The sequence below is a fragment of the Peromyscus leucopus genome, chromosome 19 (assembly GCF_004664715.2).
Source record: "Peromyscus leucopus breed LL Stock chromosome 19, UCI_PerLeu_2.1, whole genome shotgun sequence".
Lineage (NCBI taxonomy): Eukaryota > Metazoa > Chordata > Mammalia > Rodentia > Cricetidae > Peromyscus > Peromyscus leucopus.
The window spans coordinates 10,182,625-10,203,100 of NC_051079.1; the positions used below are offsets into that span (position 1 = coordinate 10,182,625).

Genomic DNA, 20,476 nt, shown 5'->3' on the forward strand with positions numbered 1-20,476 from the left:
ACTCATCAGAGGAGCAGATGACAGGCTGGGTCATTGCCCCACTATGGACCGCTCCACGACTGTCATCTCATTTAAGTTTCCAAATGCCACTTTGACTGGTAAACTACAAAAGGGAAAATAAAACTCCTCACACCTAAAACACCTGTTTCGATCTTTTTTCAAATGACATTTCTACAAGGAAATGTACACACAGGCTTCAAGTTTTGTGCAATACTTTTTAAACATTGGGAATTAAAATGCAGCATGTTAGGGCATGTTGGAGGAAGCATGCTCAAAGGAAATGCGTCATCTGATCTCGCCTGATCCTACCATGGGATTGTTTCCTCATGAAATATTTGAAGCCTAAATCAAAAAGAGAAAAACTGGATTGTATGGCCCTCATATATGTTGAAATATAGAAAACATTTCAAACTACTAATTTATTAAATCAACAAGTAACTCAAAATTTGTATGAAATATAGTACTTTATTAACAAACTAAATTTGCAGTCTGGTAGGGTTTCAGAGATTTAATTCATCATACAATTAATATTTAAATTTTGATGCAAAAAGAGAATTACACGCAGTTGCCTAAATAAATCCAACAATAAATATAATTCCTCTGAGATAAGTTTTAATAATGCCTTGAAAACATTTGAAATAGCTAAAACTGCTTAATATAGATTAATTTCCCATACTTTCTAATATTTCCTCCAATACTTCAGGGAAATCTCTCTTGATAAGTGAGAAATACACCCCTGGATATCAATTGTACTTTTTAATTTAGACATAAATTTTCTCATCTATAATTCAGTAAGTATAAGAGCAAGATGAAGACAAACAACACATATAAACTATTGTTAAGCTAATAGTTGTAACTGCTCATAGAATATTCAGTAACTATATTGAAGAATACAACTTACTGCAGCATTTGACGATTTTCCAAATTGGTACTATTAGATCCTAAAATGTTGAAATCTACATTGTCAGAATCACATTTACTTCAAAAAGTAAAAATTACATCACCATTCCAAGTTATCTTGCAATGACTATAAAATTTACAAAATCAAATCTGGCTTATTAAATCCATATTTCATTTTATTCCTGTATCCAATTTCACAATAAAAAAAACACCTTTCCTAACTGAGACAATAAGACTAGTTACAAAACCTAAATGAAACAGAAGTCTGTTTTGCCAATAGAGAGAAAGTAGAAGATTAAGAAAGTCAGTTTAGTTTAAAGTAAAGTTTCCATAAGATGTAACTTAACACATAACTGTAGTTTTCCACAAATAACTAATAAAATATCATTTAAATATATAGTTCCTTTATAAATCAATAAAATAATATCTCATTAAAATGTAATTTATCTACTCATGTTAAAATATTTACGAATTCACAATTCAATAATATTTGGTAGGTGTTACTTCAATGGATTAAAATTTTTAATGTGTTTCTAATGAGAATTATTTCTAGTCTTCCAGCTTTTCTTTGAGTAATGACCAAGGTAGACTGAGCATTAAGTTCCAGCATGGCCGCTAACTCAGTGTTGACGCATGGTTAAGCACTAAACCCCATACCAGTTACAGCTTGACGCCTTTAAGGCTGATTGGAAAAAGGCTTGAAGATAAAGTTGAAAGCCACTGAAATAGTGGATCAGCATCAAGTTAAGTAGCTATTATTCTCCCCACAGTACTTATATATAAAGTAATACCACATTTGGTTGGACAAACAAAATATGTCTGTGAGCCTAAGCCAGCCTATGGAGATCAAGATTCCAGAGTTTTGATGGAATCCTTAACCAATCTCTACAGTTCAAGGCACTGTGGACACAATGTTTTCACCCATGTCATTCCAACAGAATCTCCAGGAGCCTGATGATAACACAGGGTAGAGATCTGAGGACTAAGCTTTGTAGGCTCCTGAGTGAAGAGGTGCTCCTTGGGGGAATGAAAAGTGTAGCAAGAATCAAACTTGTTTATACACACAAAAGGATACACCTACAAATACTTAGAAATCCATCTGAAGTTACTCTGGGAGAAAGAAAACAATATCTTGCCACAAAAGAAAATATTTTAGAAGCAGAATTCTCCCCACGACTTTGAAGAAAATATTTAATTTGTATATATACACAACACACATTCATGTTTTAAGCTTCCACAATACCCAATTCCACCATGGAGTCTCACATAGTGTGCAAAAGAGCTTAAGTTTCAAACATCACCAGTTTCAGTGGCAGACACAGTCCAGTCCTGAGAAGGCAATGTATACATGCACAGAAAGAAAAGGAACAATGACAACTTCCTGTCTAGACAACTTGGAAGTTCCGGAGACAAGGAGAATTCGAAGAGCTGTGGTTGGTAAGGCATCCTTATCTATAAATGACTTCACCTTCAATAAGCAAAGTCCTTTTACATCCAGTGACGCCTCTGTATTCATTTGCAGATGTCACTCTCTTAACCAGAATGATTATTTCTTCACACATGTCTTTGCTAATGTCCTAAATTTCGGTTCCAATTGATCTAAAAACTCCAGCCCTTCTTCCTCCTGCCGATCGCTGCAACAGCCTACAGAGCCGGCCATGGAGCCTTTGCCTTCGTAGTGATACGGACGAACATAGTCTTCGCAATGCTTGTGTTCCTCATCTTGTCCACACAGATACACCTTCTGTGTGGAGAAAGAGCACAATTTATTATGTCTTTTAAAAGACACCTAAACAGACTAGCATAAAAATGATTCTTGGATTTACCTTTTACTGTTTAATTTTTAATCAGAGTGTGTCCTCTAATGGATTCCTACATATAAAAAATGCACATGATTGGTCTATATTATATTCATTTTTAAATTATAGCAAATAAATAAATGGTCAGAGTGAACACATTTATAAGAACTAAAGCTATGCATATATCACAGAAATAACTTAAAACTTCCCATTTGAATGAAGGTGTATTTAGTTGAAATTTACCTCAATGGCTTCTTCATATATGTGGAGAAAACCAATGTACTCTGGGATTCTTGCATTTATACTGTTATATAGTTGTAAGAGTCTAATACATTAATGTTATCTATAACATGTGTAACATCATATACAACATGTTATGTAGCTATAATTATCTAACACACTAATTTGGCTTACATTAGCCTGAGTAATCTGAAACAGACAAGGAAAACGCTCAGAATCCTGAGAGAGAACCTAAGATTAAAGCTCACTAACGTATCTGGTTGATTTAGGTAGGCAAGATTTTGTAATCACCTGTAGCATTCCAGCACACTGGCAAAATGCCAGCAATTTATGATCTGTTCATTATACTATAACTAATTTTTCACAGATATTTTTCCAATAATATTTAGTGAAGAAGACATCAGTCTTTCAATATCCCAAAGACATCCACACAAATTAGTCCTAAAGACTCATAAACCATATTTTTTAAATTGAACTTTGAATGAGTATTTTGCTCTGAGTTTGCTCCTGAAATCAGTGTCTATGCTGGTACAGGAGATGGAAAGATGTGTTTTAGGTGTATGAGGGGTACTTTAGGGTATCCTGGTTTATAAACCATGTTGGGATTTCGTGTAGTGGGCACCCGAAGACCTGAGAACTTACTTCACCAAGCCGGGGTTGGGTGAAACTTTGCCAGTCGGTGTACGCGTATCGGCCAGTGTCTGCTGCTCCCAGCACAGCTCCCTTGCTGGACTCCAAGGTGTGGTGGCCACCTCCTTTGTTGGACTCCAAAGTGTAGCCTCCTTTGACCATCTCAAAACTTTGCTGTGTTTTGATTCCTTGGCCACCAAGAGTCCCAACAGATGCGCTTGTGTCACAGATGTTGGATGTCTGTGTGGGGAGTCTAATATTTGCCTCCTAAATATAGAGTTAGAAAATGAATCAATGGCATTGAAACCAACTCTTCCCTGCCATAGATAAGTCACATGCTATCTATGTCCCTCACATGTAAAATCAGGACAATGTTAAGAACTGTATCATGGGCATACTGGGTCAAACTCTGCCTGCCCCCAAGAATTCACACACTGAGGTCCTCACTCCAGGATCACTGCAGAATCAATCACATTAAGTTTCAAGGAAGCTATACCAGGTTCGGTGAGTATTTGATCTAATATAACCAGTGCTCTTACTAAAAGGGAAATTTGGATTGTATGACACAGGAGATAAGACCATGAAAAATCGCTTCTGTGGCTACAAGACAAGGGACAAGAAGTGAATAGAGCTCAGGACATCCATCCACAGGGCCTTCGGAGGACACATGGTCCTGTCAATATCTTACCTCTGATTTCTACTTTTTATTGTTTGAGTCACTCAGTATGACTCAAATACATAAGCCAATATAAGTGGACATTGAAAGACAACATGCAGGGCACTTCAGTTTCTGCTTGGTGCAGTAAGTATTACATTTTGCTATTACTGTGGAGTGATCAGTTATGTTCACTAGGTCACCATGGGATTCAGTGGGATTTTTAATTATAACTTACCGTCACTTCCTCTCCTGGTCCTTCCGTATTTGATACAATTAAATTTTGCTGGGCTACATCATCTGGGAAACATTTCTTTACTGTTCTCTTAGTAGTAGTCACACAGAAACATGTAAACAGAATACCTAAAAAATGAGAAAGCAAGGCAAAATAATACTGTGCTGCATTCTGGCAGATATTAAAATAATTTGACAAAACCAAAAAATTTTAAAAAATGAAATAATTTGAAAATAGGATTTTTTAAACCATCTGCACAATTTTTCAGAAATCTTCACTGTCTCATAAGTAACTTCTGAAGGATTAAACATGACCTCTGAAACTTACCTAAACAGTTTTAATCTGCTGTTATTGCTGTTTCATCTAGGACTCAGAACCCCACTTACAGATGAGGTACAAGTTTTTTAGAGGGCACATGTATCAACAATTACATTTATGCTGACAATTATACATGTCATCAATATAAAGAACTGCTGTACATCTTTCTAGACTACTGTAGCTGAGACAAACTGTCCCCAGTGGTCCATGTGTTAATGTCTTGGTCCCTACCTCAGAGTGCCATTGAAAGGCAGTGGAATCTTCAAAGGGTGGGCCTTAATGAGAGGAAGTTGCATCACTGAGGACATGCCTTTAAAGGGAAGAGTGGAACCCTAACCTCTTTTTGTTCTCTTTTTTGGTTTCTAGCTGCGATTAAGGTAAGTAGCTTTGCTTGGCCATGTGCTGCTGGTCACAGGCACAACACAACAGAGCCTGTTGGCCATAGGCCAAGAGCTCTGAAATTGAAGTAAAGCAAACCTCTTCTCTGTGTCAGTTGTTTTCTCCAGGATTTTTGTTAAAATGATGGAAAATTAACACATAAGTACTACATAACACTTGAATTAATATACTTTGGATCATAATACTTACACAGTAGCAATGCAGAGCCTAGGACCATGGAGAGAATGGCCCATTTCCCAAGGACTACATTTGGTTTAGCATCCCTCTCCTCCCTAACACTCATTCTACATTCTTCTGGAACTGTACAGTCACACACTCTCACTGATAACATATGTTTTGCAGAGAAACCATGTCTGTCTTGTATTTGGATTGGCACAGAATAGAAGTTATAATTGAGATTGTGTCGTTGACGAAGAATGGCACGTTTACCTAGTGGGAAAAGGATAGATAGAGTATATATTAATATGACATTACAACAGCAACATTATTCCTACTTTGTGTGCCTTCAAGGAATTAATCTGCAATCAAAACTCTAATGATTCATTTTTCTTTCATAAAAATGATTTTGATGCTTCAGAAAATTAAGAAAAGAGTTGACATTACTTTACATTAAAAATAGACTGATCTCCAGGCTGGGAGTGGTGGCACACGCCTTTAATCCCAGCACTCAGGAGGCAGAGGCAGGTGAATCTCTAAGCTCAAGGCTAACATGGTTTACACAGTTAGTTCCAGGAGAATCAGGGCTATGTAGAGAGCCACTGTCTCAAAAAACAATTTTAAAAAAGAAAGAATGAAAATAGATTGATCTATATTTAAACTGTTATTCAGATGATTAAAATTGATTTTTAAATTTTCTTAAAAGATATTCAAAACAAAAGTCTAAGTGTAACATACACAATATAGATAGATGATAATTGATACATAGATAGACACATGCATACATAGGTAGATAATTGTTAATTTATAAGCATTAGGTAGATAATTGGTTAACAAATAGATGATAGATATATAGATAAATGAGAGATATATGGTAGATAGATGTATAATAGATGACAGATAGAAGATAAATATTAAAGACTTATTATTTTTTGAAGATCAATAACTTCCTACAGTATGTATGTATTTATTATGACTAAACAAGGAGGAAGCAAGGCCTTCAGCAATCATGAACCAGGCTTGCTCACACGATTTAGAATAAGCACTTACCATCCTGTGGTTCTAGAGTCCAATGTTTGCTGGCAGAATTATCCAGAAAGAACTGAAAAGGTGGACCATTATCAGGCCCATCTAGATCGACAGGTTCCAAAACAGCATAATCCTTCTCCTGCTGACAAATGGTCAGGTCTTTGTCAATCTGTGGTGGGTGGTCATTAAAATCTTCCAGAAGAACTACCAGTGTTCCTGTGCAAGAGCGGCCAACTAGAATAAATAAAACATAAGTTACTCCCATAGCAAAGCAAACTGAGATCCACTCAAGTCTGTGTTTAAAAACATTTATCATTTAATTTTTTTTCCAATAAGAGTCTCAGTTTGAAGCATCCTGATAAAAACAGAATGAGAGATACTTGACATTACTTGGAAGTTTGTTAGTCAAAACCAGAGTTGAAAATAAACTCTTAGAAGATTTTCCAAGACACCAAAGGCCGATTTTCTAGTTCCTGGAAATGGTAGAACATCATGAAGAAACAGCACCATACATTTATCTTGTACAACAACTTACTTTAAATTATCTGTTTATAAGTATCAGTGAGTGGGGATTATCAGTCACGGAGCTAATAAGTACAAGGGGCAGATAAAATATAAATTCTTAGCATTTCTAGAAAGAACCTCTGAAAAGTTGGCAGTTCTCATTACTGTTTTCCATATCTGCAAGCTCACTATATTACAAATCAGCCCCTGAATGAATAGAGTTCTTTGTTATTAGAAAGAGTTCACATTGTTTCTTCTCAAGTTGTGATATGCCCATTAGCTCCCAACATTGTGTGTGTTACTTTTAGAATCAAATAAAATACTTACTACTTTGATATGATAGCTACTCAATAATAACTTTAAGACTTTTTTAAGAGGCTAAAAAAAAAGAGAAGATATTTTATAAAGTTTGAGCTCAGTTGTTCCAAATACACCTCAAAGTTCCAAAGTCCTCAGTACTGAATTTCACAATCTAGACCTGGAGGTTTATGAGTCTCTCAATCCGTAGAGGAATACCAAATCTAGACATTTGCATTATTTGGGACTCATTGGAAAAAAGTACTTGTCACTCTTTCAGAGGACCACAGTTTAGATCAAGCATACATGTCAGGTAACATGGACAAGCAGGTCATTCTTCAGTGACAGGGTTCTAATGGGGAGGACCAGAGGATGAGAAGGTAAAGAAGATAGGAAACCTGGAATCAGGAGTTTTATGTTTTATGCCAAGCAAGTTTACTAAGAAGTACAGTTTTTAGGGGAAAAACTGGACAAATTTAGCAGAAATCTCATAAAACAATGTTGCACAAGGCAAACATAGAATATCTCACAAGTGTCAGAGCAAGCACTCAGAGACCTTGGGACTGGTGACTCAGTCTCTTCAGGGGGAAAAGCCAAGTTTTCGGGAACTGAGAACTTAACTCTTTTGACACCCTGGTTCCAGCCCTAGCCTCCATCTTGCCAATTCTGTCCCTGGGCAAGAACACAGATCTAGGTTCCCTTTGTCTTTTCATTAGGGTCTCTGAGAAAGCCTTGGATCAGCGTAGCTCTCAACAGTCAGACCTCTCACAACTGCCTCTAACTCTAGTCCCAGGGAATTAAATGCCTTCTTCTAGCTTTCTAAAGACAATGCATGCATATGCACAAACATATACATAAATTTTCAAAATCTGCATCAAACATAATGTACCAAGTTCTTATCTTGATACTTGATAAAGGAAAAGTTTATCAATGGAAAAAAAATGAGCTCATAACCAATCTAGACAAAAAGGAATACAAATGAGAAAGAGAGAATGCACATTTTCAGAGTAACAATGCAGCATATGTGATAATTAGAATATTAATTCCAGTGTATACAAATGTTTAAATTGCAGTACTAAGACTCAAACATGGACTAATGGGAACAATCAAAAAGTTGTCATGGCTATTCACTTTAATAACTTAAGGAACATGAGTTTGGGGGCCAGGCTTGGAGGGAACACTGGTGTTCTCATGTTCTAGGAGGAAGGAGTGTAAGACATGTCTTCTAGACTGACAGCAGAGAAATTAGCCTGACAGGCAACAATGAGGCACACGAGAAATACAAGGAATAAACTTGAGTCTAAAAAATCATTAGGGCTTTTTAAATTGTCATCTAGAAATACCTTTGAGCATCAAAACAAAATTTCATTATTCATTATATATTACTCATGCATACATACATAGAGACTAAAACTCAAATAAACAATGTTCTTCATATTGCCATATGATTTTCTCATTAAAGTTTGTAGCATCCTCATCTTTTCTAGAGCACATCTAAGTTATGTATGACTCTGGGACATTGTTTGCTTGAGCTTTGCTCTTTTATGCTAACCCCGTCATCTACACTCAGTATCTTTTAGCATGAAACAACAAAGTTACTTTCTTATATTTTTCTCTCTGTATTTTCCCCCTCTCTAAATTATAACTTCATTCTTCTTTCATCTAGTGCCAGCATTTCTATAATCTTTCCCTCTTTGTGCTACGATATGAACGCTTCTGAACTCTCCATGCATAAAGATATCTGAACATTCCCTACTGGTAAAATTTTCATACCATAGACTTTCTTCTGAGAATACAAAGCAGTTAAACTTTCATTATTAGTAAGACCAAATCCTCATCGCATGACCCCTAGTTTCCATGGTCTTGTGCTTGGAATTTAATATACAATCAACATCTAAAAGTAATTAGTAGAGAGAGAGCCCTGTTTCCCATCATAATTCTATGGGTAAGCCATTTAGATTTCATTTTTACTTATAGAAATGGCAAACATTTTAAAGAAAGAATAACAAATCACCCAGAATTATATAGTATATTATATTAACATGTTTCTCAGCTAATGCTCTCACCATTATTCTGTAGGGTTTTTGAACTTCCAGCAAAATAACTATATAATAAGAATGTATGTTTGAGTTGTGGAGCAAAAGGAAAGAAAATATGCAGATAGGTTACTTGGTAACAGCATTCACATTTAGAGGCAGTTCAGTTATTGAAACCTAGATATCTTTATCTGGGAAGAGGGTTCTTTAATGCTGCTGGCCCCTGAAGAGGATGTGGTGTTTTTATCCAAAGGCAGGACGACTGAGAGGTGAGAAGAGCCTTGACTTGGGAGAGTGTGCATGAGTCAGCTTGCCCCGTCTCCCTAAACAGCAAGCAGCTGGCATTTTAATGACTTAAACTTTTGTCTTTCTTTTAGTAGATATAACACTTGCTTTAAAACCATAGCAAAAGAGCCAGAGAGATGGCTCAGTGGTGAAGAGCATGTACTTCTCTTCCAGAGGATCTGAGTTCAAAGCATAGCATTCTTAACAGGTGGCTCACAACTACCTGTAACTCCAGCTCTTTGAGGAGCCAACACCTATAGCTTCTTTGGTCACCTGCACTCACATGCACATATCTACACACACACACACACACACACACACACACACACACACACACACACACAAAATTTTGTATAAAAAATTGTAAAAATACTATAGCCAAAATAAGGACATAATACCTGGGGAATCATTGTATGTTATTAACTTAAGCAAATTCAAGACATGTGTAGAAATAGCCTATTTTACTGTCTGGAAGTATGTTTTACACACTCAGCTTGTGTTTCTAAAAACAGCAGAGACCTTCTTGGGTTAATCAGAGAGGCAAAAGAATTAGCTCTGTCTGAAAAGCCCCAGATCATTTTTATTCTCCTTTGTCTTACATGGAGAAGTACATAATCAAAGTGTAACTTTTGTTTCCTTATTTCTGTGATAATGGATTTATATAATGCATGGCATAATAGTACATGTGTACACTAAGAAACACCATGAACACATTTTGTATGCAAATATTTATTTAACCTATCTAACGTGGTTCCAGTAGGGGTTCATTTTAAGAGCTTCAAGATCACTACTTGATGGTTGACTGTATTTGAAGCAGACTCTCTATAGAATAGATTCTAGAACTAATCTTTTGTTACTGTTGTTGTTTAACTGGAAACAGGTTTTTTTTCATACAATATATTCTCATTACTATTTCTCCCACAACTCCTCCCAGATCCTTCCCTTCTTCCCACCCTCCCAAATCCATACCCTTTCTACATACAGTATATCATACAGTCTATCGTACACTATATCATACAGTGATATAAAATAATAAGATAATATAAAATATTACAAACCAAAATAGGACAAAATAAACAGAAAAAGAGCCAAAGAAAAAGCACAAGAAACACATATAGACTCAGAAACACACACATTTGCACACACAAAAATCCCATAAAAATACAAAACCAGAAACTAGGTATATAATATATAAGCAAAAGACCTGTAAGGTAAACATCCTGGCTAGTTTTTATGTCAACTTGTCACAAGCTAGACTCATCAAAGAGAAGGGAGCTTCAGTTGAGAAAATGCTGTAAGACCTTGCTGTAGGCAAGCCTGTAGGGCATTTTCTTAATTAGTGACCAATGGGGAGGCTTCAGCCCATTGTGGGTGGTGCCATCCCTGGGCTGGTGGTCCTGGGTTCTAAAAGAAAACAGGCTGAGCAAGCCACTTCTCCCTCCAGGTTCCTGGAGAAACCATGCTTTTGATCATGGTGTTTCATCACAGCAATAATAACCCTAACATATATATATATATATATATATATATATATATATATATATCCAAAAATACCAATTTGTTTTATGTTGGCCACCTGCTGCTGAGCATGGGGACTACCCTTAAGTGTGGTTTATGTTTGGGTGGGAGCTCCACCTCAACCCCTGGCACCCTGGCATCCCTATACCCAAAGAGTCTGGAATGTTTGGAAGGAGTTTGATTGAAGATCCACCTCAGCTCCCTTCCCATCTCTCTTCCTAAATCCACCCCTTCAAAGCCCGCCAAATACAGCTCCTTCCCCAGAGAGGCTCAGGAGGACTCCCACAGGGGATATATAACAGCATCCCAGAGAACAGACTGGTGGTTCTTCCAGTCTTGTTCCCGTCTCCTCTCCCAGGAGTGCTTTACCCATTAAACCTGGGCTTTTCCTGATTCAGTCTGATTCGGTTTGTTTCGATGGTGGAGAGGCCTTCAGCTGGCCTAAAACGTATCAATTTGTATTGCACCATGAGACTCCATTGAAGAAAGTCATTTTTCCCATGTGGGTGATTATAGAACTAATCTTGACAATCACTAGCTCCAGCAAAGGCGTGAGCCGACATTGAGTTATTTCTTTAACAGATGCTCAGAATAAACCTACCATAAGCTGGACTGTTTTAGGAGGGTTGAGCCCTTTCAGCATATTCAAGGCATCATAATCTAAATGAAAGAGGAAGCAACCCGGAGATCCCTCAGCAGAAATGAATAGCCCAGTACTCAAAACTGGACTTTGGTCATTTACTCTCAGATAGCTTTGCTTGAGGGGTGGATAGAGAACTAAATGGGTGATCTGAGTAAAATGGGCAATCACACTGAAAACATTGTCTAGAGTGCAGAAACAACGTCAAGTAAACAATGACTGAACTGAAATCTGACACAGACAGCTCTTACCCCACACTTTCCTAGACACACATTCTATACTCACGTTTTATTTTTAGAAAATGTCACTCACCTGCATCCATGGCCACTACTGAAATATTATACTGATTGTTCTTCACAAACTTTGACTCTCTGTCTAATATTTTGAGGGTTTTCAAGTTTCCGGTGCTTTCGTTGATTTCAAACCAGTTATCTTCATCTCCTACCTTTTGGTACCTGGGTTTAGAAGGCAAACACCAAATGACCAAAGAGGAGACACACTGACCATGCCTAAATTTGAAATAAGTTCATGCCCCAGTGAAAATGAAGGAGCGTTTTAGGAAAGTGCATTACCTTATGCCTTCAGAACTGCTTGTTTCTGGGTCTGTGGCTTTGTAGCCCAGAAGCTCTTGGCCAGCTGGCAGTCCATCTTTGCTCTGAATGATTTTGACTGGTGGCTGGCACTCGGGGCCTTCATCACTGTCTTTAATTTTCACAGTGACAGTCGTGGTGCACATTGTGGGGGCTTGTCCATTGACAGCTTTAGTGAACTGGGCTTCATTCAGAACACCAATTTGTAGAATGACTTGGCGATTGACTTCATAGTTCAATGGCTGTTCAATAAATATACATTGATCAGTCAATGTATTGTTATAAAAAAACACTAATGATTCCAAGTTTTAATAGAAAGGAATGTCATTCTTAGTTTTAAAATGCTACTCAAAGTTGGTACTAACAAAAGGGCCAATTATTAGCTTCTTAAAATGGTTAAAATGGACAATTTTTAAGATTCAATCACTTTCTTTCCTACTTTGTTTTGGAAGATCCTATCTTCATCTTTTATTGTAACTTTATACACTAATAGGAATGTAGCATAACTTTTAACTCCCGCTGTGAAATTAAAGAGGAAAGATGTGAGAGGGAGACATGGAAACAGTGGTTCAGAGAGCAGCCGAGGAGCGTGCACAGCCAGGAGCGTGCACAGCCGGGAGCGTGCACACTCAGTGCAGTCCACCGAGGCAAGCATCAGGTTCAGCATCTCTCATCTACAGAGGATTGAAGTTTGTATCTGATACAAGTTTCTTCTAAGACAGAGTAAAATAATAGAAAAGTGTCTATGTCAACCAGTGTAAATCATTTCAGCACCTTACTGCTCTATTGTGCTATACAGGAAGTATTCATTTTTAATTTATATACTATACATCAACTTTGTGTATATAATGTCTTTTTGTCAAAGTCTTCGTTATCTTCTCTTATCCCCTTTCCCCACCACAAAATCCCTTCTTCTTCCCAAGTCCTCTTCCTGGGCTTAGTCATGGGTGCTGAGGAGTGACCGCCCTCCCTGTATGTCATTTAAGTGCCTGTACCTCTGAAAAGGGCTCATAGAAGGTGGTAATTTTTATACCAATGCTGAAGCGTGGGTTTGAATCCCTTAAATACTACCTTTATGATATTACATACCTTGACAACACACAAGACTCCTTCATTTGTATTCGGATCGGTTGTGATTTTGAAGTTCCCATTTTCATTTCCTTGGAGAATTGTGTATACTGCCTTTGAGTGAGGAGTGTTGGGCAAATCTTGATCTTGTACCATCATTCTTAGAATCTCAACGTCGATTCTGTTTTCTTCTACTTCTGTAGTATACTGGGGTGGGGGGCAGAATGTCCTTCTAATTACACATCTGCAGCTTTAACAAAGTGACCTTTTTATTTAAAATTATATTTAAAGAATGTAATATGGAGGTAATAGATGCTCATAATTTGGAAAAGAATGTATGTTTCATGTCTGGCTAACTGCTTTCTTCCTAATTCTCTTTTCAAATCTCTTCCATTCACCAAAAGTGACTCATCTCTTGACCTTACATCACTGAGGTGATTTTCTGTCTCTCTGGCCCTCAGATTTATCTCTTCTCTGACCCTATATGACATTGACATTTTGTTTCCTCTTTAGACATAGCAAACACCAATTAAATTACACTAACATATTAATCACACAATACTTGTTGATAATGAGAACATATATGATGGGTTTTGGGCTTCACAGTACTGTGGGCTGACCCTAGTGCCTCAGGTATGAAAGACCAGAGCTCTAAACCTGAGCTATGGCTGCAGCTCAGAATTACCAGTTTTCACAATAATCTTGTTTCTACTGACTTTGATTCACAAGCAAACATTTTAAGAAAAAGTTTTCTCTCTTTATTTGAGAACTTAAATCATAGACATCACTCTTTGAAATTAATAATACATTAATTAAAATATTAAATTAAAAAATTAATAATGAAAGGCTAAAAAGATAAATCATAATCTGCAAGAGATGTAAGATGAATTCATAGGAAAATGAAAAGGATTGGATCTAGATTTAAGTCCTACTTCTGATTTATGGTCTTAATGAATGAGATCTTTGACAGTGAACTGTCCATCACTATATTAGATTTCTTATTTTCACTAAAACTCTGGTGTAGATCATGAAAAAATGAAAAGTTGCCCATTAAAAGTCAGAAAAACAGCCACTCCTAGGAAATTTCATCATAAATTATGCCTCACATAGTTTACTAGCTAAGGCACAACACAAGATGAGCTGGGGGTAGGAATTCACTCTGACCCCAGCAGAGGATAAAAGGCCAATCCCTTTCCTTCTTCAGAACTATCAATACACAGGACACTGGAAAGAAAGCCTCTTCTTCAACAGATAAATGAATTTAAGTCCAAGGACCCCAAAACTGGAGCAACCTTAATAACCAAGAAAACATTGAACACATGACCCACATAAGAGGGGAAGAATTCTTCACTGGCCAAGAGCAAGGCCGCTTCCTTACATCCAAAGCCTGCAGCACCTTGCCTAGTCTTCTTACACAAACCATGTTTTTCTCATTCTACTGGGTTTTTTTTTTGTTTTTGTTTTTTTTGGTTTTGGTTTTGGTTTTTTTTTTTTTGTTTTGTTTTTGGTTTTTCGAGACAGGGTTTCTCTGTGTAGCTTTGCGCCTTTCCTGGAACTCACTTGGTAGCCCAGGCTGGCCACGAACTCACAGAGATCCGCCTGGCTCTGCCTCCCGAGTGCTGGGATTAAAGGCGTGCGCCACCACTGCCCTGTTCATTCTACTGTTTTTAAATGATTATTATTTAAAACAAAATGTTCTCAGGGAGCTGCCAAATTCTAGATTTTTTTAATATGAAGAAACCTAGATAAACAATACACAAGTCCACTCACAGAAGTCTGGGTGAAATACGGTGAATTGTCGTTCTCATCCTCCAGTGAGATTGTGATTGTTCCTGTGGTGAAGAGACCGAAGGGCTGGCCCCCCATGTCCCGGACTTCCATCACTAGCTTGTAAGTATCACATTTCTGTAAAGAAAGGAGGGAGGGAAGGAAGGAAGGAAGGAGGAGGGAGGGAGGGAGGGAGGGAGGGAGGGAGGAAGGAAGGAAGGAAGGAAGGAAGGAAGGAAGGAAGGAAGGAAGGAAGGAAGAAGGAAGGAAGGAAAGGAATGTTACTGGAAAACATATCTATTTCCCCTCACAGTTATCATATATACTCCTTACACTGTGATTATATTACAAATATTCTTTAAAAAATTTATATGTCTGTATTCACATAGCTGCATGCCCATCCCTGAATATTATTTAATAAAAACATTATACATACAAATACAAAACAAGAAATTGAGCAAATAGTACAGCTAATTCCAACTGTCACTTTGCCTGGACTTGAATCACCTAGGAGACACACCTTTGTGTGTATCTGAAAGGGCATGTCCAGAGGTTTGACTGAGGAAGAAGACACCATCCTGTGTGCTAAGGGACAGCACCATCCTTTGTGCTAAGATCGCAGACTTATGTAAGGGGAAATGGAGATAGACAGCTGACTGCAGCATTCAGCTCTCTGTGGTTCCTGACTGTGAAGTGTGACCAGCAACTTCACACCAGGGCAGAACTGAACCCTCCGGGCTGAGCACAAACAAAACCTTCCTTCCCTGAGTTACTCTTGTTGAGGATTTTGTCACAACAAAAGAAAAAGAACCAACTACCCAGATGTTTACATGTCAAATTTAAACTTCTCCATTCATACTTGACAAAACTGAAACCAAACCCAGATACCCCTTAGCTGAGAAATGAGTAAATAGACTGGTATATTCAGATGATGGAAGAATAGTTTGTACTGTAAAAGTAATGAGCTAATGAGTCATGCCGTGAAAAGACACAAGGGAAGTGCAGATTACTGGGAGAGGGCAGCCAGTCTGGAAAGGCTTCATATTGTATGGCTCAGACTGTGACATTCTGAGAAAGGTGAAACTATGAAGAATTTCTCTCCCTCTCCTTCACCCCCTCCATGTATGTGTATGTGTATATATGTGTGTGTGTGTGTGTATATGTGTGTGTGTGTGTGTGTGTATATCAGTGATTCCAGGGGTTCAGGAGAGGAGAGTAGCTATAGACAATAGACCTGTAGCAGTGGACCTGTGCAGCATGGGAAATGGAAGCAAATGGGAATCCATTGACTCTCTGCTCTATTTACCAGCAACTCTAAAACTGCTTTAATACAACACTTTATTGATTTTTCTAAATGGCATACATTATAATGAAATTACTCTTTCAAATTCAGAAATGAAATAAATTTGAGCAATGTTATCAGGAACTCGCATCTGCACACTGAGAGCAAGTCAAACCTGTCTTTGCCTTGTACTATCTTAGCATCTCTGTAGAGGCAAAAAAGTCTCCAGAGAATCCCTGGGCACAGCCTGGGAAGAATGCTTAGGGAGTAGGCACACTGGCTGTACTATAATCATCCTGGCAGTAATTACCGGCTTAAACATAGTGACTGACGAACTAATGCACTGATCCATTACCTCTCTGTCCAGTAAAGGTGAGGTGGTAGTGATCACACCTGTGTCTGGGTGTATGGCAAAGTGCTTTGGGTGATCTGGTATTTGCTGTAGAATTTTGTATTTCAGACGAGTATGTAAGGTTCCTGGTTCATCATTGTCTATGGCAGTCACTTGTCCCACTGAAGTTCCTGTTTAGATAAAGCTAGTACTGTCAAAAATTTAAATCATAACATCATTGAGCTATAAACAAAAAACAGAGGCATCATTGCAATATATTGTCAACACACACACACACACACACACACACACACACACACACACACACACACAAACCAGTAATGTTTACAGATAATCTGAATATTGTTCAAATGTTCGTGCCAACTTCCCCAAGCACCTCTTATTGGAATTTCAACTAAGTGTATACTGTGAAAAGTGTGGCTTATATTTTACACATAAGACTTACAATGACTCCCAAACTCTTTTTCCCATCAACAATTGGCAGTTAACAGCAGTTCATGAACTGCTTTTAAATGGTGACTTCTCTCTTGCAGTACAACTTAGTGCAATGTTTTTGTATAGCAAAGACTTTACATTTTATGTTTTAATAAGAGTGCTGAATTATTCATAGATGAAAGCAGTTGTTAATATGTGAGAGAATTGAATGCAATACAATAGTCTGTTGTTCAGAGGATATTCATAGACTGAACATGAAAGCTTTCCGGTCACTTCTGAGAGAGCAGCATCAAAACTAAACATGGACCCAGCAACAGAATGCAGAGAGCCATAACTAACATATCTTAGAAGTGTTTTAAACAATGGCCAGTTTTCTTACGTTCTTCCAGAGGCTTAGGGCACAATCTTGGCTTTGTGTAGTCTCTCTGAATTCATGCTAGATTCCTTCTCCTAGAATTCTCCCAAGTGAATGAGAACTCAGCAATTCTTTCTACACTACAATATTTCTATGATATCAAAAATTAACCTTAGGGAGAACTGAATCAGATAAAGTTTACCAGAATTATGGTCATGATATGAAAAGGAAAAGATATGAACTTACTTGAACTATAAGATCAAATTTAAGAAAACTTGCTCAGACCAATCTGACCCTTAATAGAAAAACCATTTCTAACAGGGAAACAAAAGATGAGTATAATCCAAAGTACCAAAACAACATGAAATGAAATTATAAAATTAATTTTTTATTGAGACAGTGTCTCTCTATGTAGCCAAGACTGGCCTTATGAAGTCATGACTGGCCTTGAGTACACACGTCACTGACCTCTTTTTTCTGGGTGCTGGGTTTTAAGATATGTGCCACCATGCCTTGCAGTATTTTGAAGTGCAAATGATCTTATTATGTCACTATAAAATCTCAGGCCAGCAAGATGGCACAGTGGGTAATGGGGTCTTGTTGCTGAGCCTGGTGATCTGAGTTCAAGACACCAAATCCACTGTGCAAGGAGGAAACTCATTCTTGACAGCCTCATTCACGCACGTGTGTGTGTGCGCGCACACACACACACACACACACACACACACACACATACATGCACACACATAGGGGCACACACACACAAATATACAGACACACACACATACATGCACACACATAGGGACACACACACACACACACACACACACACACACACACACACACACATAAATTATAAACTTTTTTAATGTGAACTCACCAGATCGGCAATTTTCAGGCACACTAAAAACTGTCAGTTTGGTTTCAAAATATGGGGCATTGTCATTGTCGTCTTCAACCTTGAACAGCAAGGGCAGAGGGTAGTCTGGGGCATAGCCATCAGCAGTGGTTGCATATCCATACACCTGGAAGGAAGAAAACATTACCAGCTAGTTCTTATGAGACAAATTCCACACAAAAGGAGGTCCAAAGTAGGACAAAGGGTGTTGTTTACAAACATCATGCACAGGTATGTGTAGCTAAGAAATGATGCAATGTACAGAATGCGTAGTCAGTGTGAGCACATACCATGTAGCTTCAGCCACCATGAAGAGTTAATCCTCATTATTCTCCTACCAAAGTCCCATGCACTCCCATTACCATGAGCTCCAATTGCTCTCAGAATTAATCATGTGTCTTTTGACTTGTTAGAACATATGTAGACCCACTGCAGTTATGTTTATAACAACTACTATCAAAACTTATAAACGTTTCAATTTTAATATACCCAGATACTTTTCACAATTATATCTGGGTGATATCTCTACCTGTATTTTCTATCACTAATATGTTTCTAATAAAATGCTAATAAAAACATATTCCTATCCTAAACTACACGACAATAGGATAATCTTGATCCCAACTGCCAAGATTTAATGTTTTTTCCCTCTAATTCTATACAGTTATTTTTGTACTCACTTTATGTGGTTGGTGCATAGTGGATGTTCAGTAAGTAGTTATTGAATTAAACAGTCCACTATGCTAACTAACACTTCCATCCCCATCACCACCATTGCCATCATCACCATCATCACCATCATCATCACCATCACCATTGTGGTGGTATGAATGAGAATGGCTCCCTGTGATTCCTATGTTGAGCGTTTGGTCCCAGTTTCTGGATTGTAAGGAAGGATTAGTATGTGTGATCTTGTTAGAGGAGGTTTGTCACTGGAGTGGACTTCAAGGTCACAAAAGCCCATTCCAGGCCTAGTCTCACTCCCTCTGCCTGCAACTTTCCGATCAGATGTGAGCTCTCAGCTGTTGTTCCAGTGCCACCCTTGCCTGCCTGTGGCTACACTCCCCACCATGATGATTATGGACTAACCCTCTGAAACTGTAAGCAAGCCCCCAATTAAATGACTTTTTTATATGTTGCCTTGGTCATGCTGTATCTTCCTATCAATAATAACCCTAACTAAGAAACCGTCATCACCACCATAACTACCATGGCATATCATCACCATCACCACCATCACCAACATCATCATACATAACCACCACCATCATCACACTACACCTTTACCGCCATATTTAGAACATTCAAATGTCACACTATCCAGCCTTCTAACAATTCCCCTCTTCTCCCCCTAGGCTATATGAATTTTTTCTCAAAACGCTGGTCTTAAGATTAAATGAAAGCATAAAATTATCATTAGATTACAAATGCCCTCAAACATGAAGCTGGAGAGTCACAGGTATTTCTCTGAAACACCTAACACAGTTACATAGTGTCTTATATTTGATAAGTTTTTAAGTAAAAAAAAAAAAACTTTCTATTCCATTCAGTCATTTTCTCTTTTATAAAGACAAGTTACTCCTTATGCTTGAGCCTTCCATATTAATTCTTCTACCTTATCACAGAGGCATCACAGCATCTCCCTACCTTTTGCTTATGGTGACTTCTGCCTGTTTACTCTACCATTGGAGATCATGTTTCCTACATGTAGGAAACACTAGGAGCTTTAAATAATAACATCTCATCCATTGATATTTGACTGCATATAAGGATGCTTTACACCCACTTGTTTGAACTCAATGATCTTGCATCATATGCTATATTGGTTTTAGTAGTAGTAATGAGTCTAGAATCCATCCAAGAAATCCTAATAGAAATTGTTTCAAACAAGATGATTAAAACTAGGAAAGCTATTGGTTCACACTTCATGTGTTTCCACTAGTTTGGCTAGTTGTCTCTGTACTTTTCCCAATCATGGTCTTGATATCTCTTGCTCATATGATCCCTCCTCTCTCTCTTGTCAATTGAACTCCTGGAGCTCCTCCTGGGACTTGGCCATGGATCTCTGCATCTGCTTCCATCAGTCAC

The 20,476-nt window shown here is 37.8% G+C and overlaps 1 protein-coding gene across 4 annotated transcripts in view; it reads right to left on the minus strand.

The window, feature by feature from the left end:
• Positions 1–445: 445 nt before the first annotated feature.
• Positions 446–20,476, minus strand: part of Dsc1 (desmocollin 1) — a 30,079-nt gene continuing 10,048 nt past the window's right edge. For 2 of the 4 annotated variants that reach the window (XM_037196970.1, XM_037196969.1), the window contains exons 6-17: positions 18,371–18,515; positions 16,704–16,870; positions 15,070–15,204; positions 13,321–13,506; positions 12,214–12,473; positions 11,954–12,096; positions 6,383–6,595; positions 5,366–5,605; positions 4,463–4,587; positions 3,582–3,836; positions 2,727–2,772; positions 2,553–2,644 (exon numbers count right to left, since the gene is read on the minus strand). In XM_037196970.1, the coding sequence (XP_037052865.1) occupies positions 2,737–2,772; positions 3,582–3,836; positions 4,463–4,587; positions 5,366–5,605; positions 6,383–6,595; positions 11,954–12,096; positions 12,214–12,473; positions 13,321–13,506; positions 15,070–15,204; positions 16,704–16,870; positions 18,371–18,515 (1,905 nt within the window). In that variant the 3' untranslated portion in view covers positions 2,553–2,644; positions 2,727–2,736. Of the gene's footprint in view, positions 2,645–2,726; positions 2,773–3,581; positions 3,837–4,462; positions 4,588–5,365; positions 5,606–6,382; positions 6,596–11,953; positions 12,097–12,213; positions 12,474–13,320; positions 13,507–15,069; positions 15,205–16,703; positions 16,871–18,370; positions 18,516–20,476 lie in introns of all 4 variants that reach the window. The other 2 variants (XM_028886568.2, XM_037196968.1) reach the window with 1 other exon arrangement.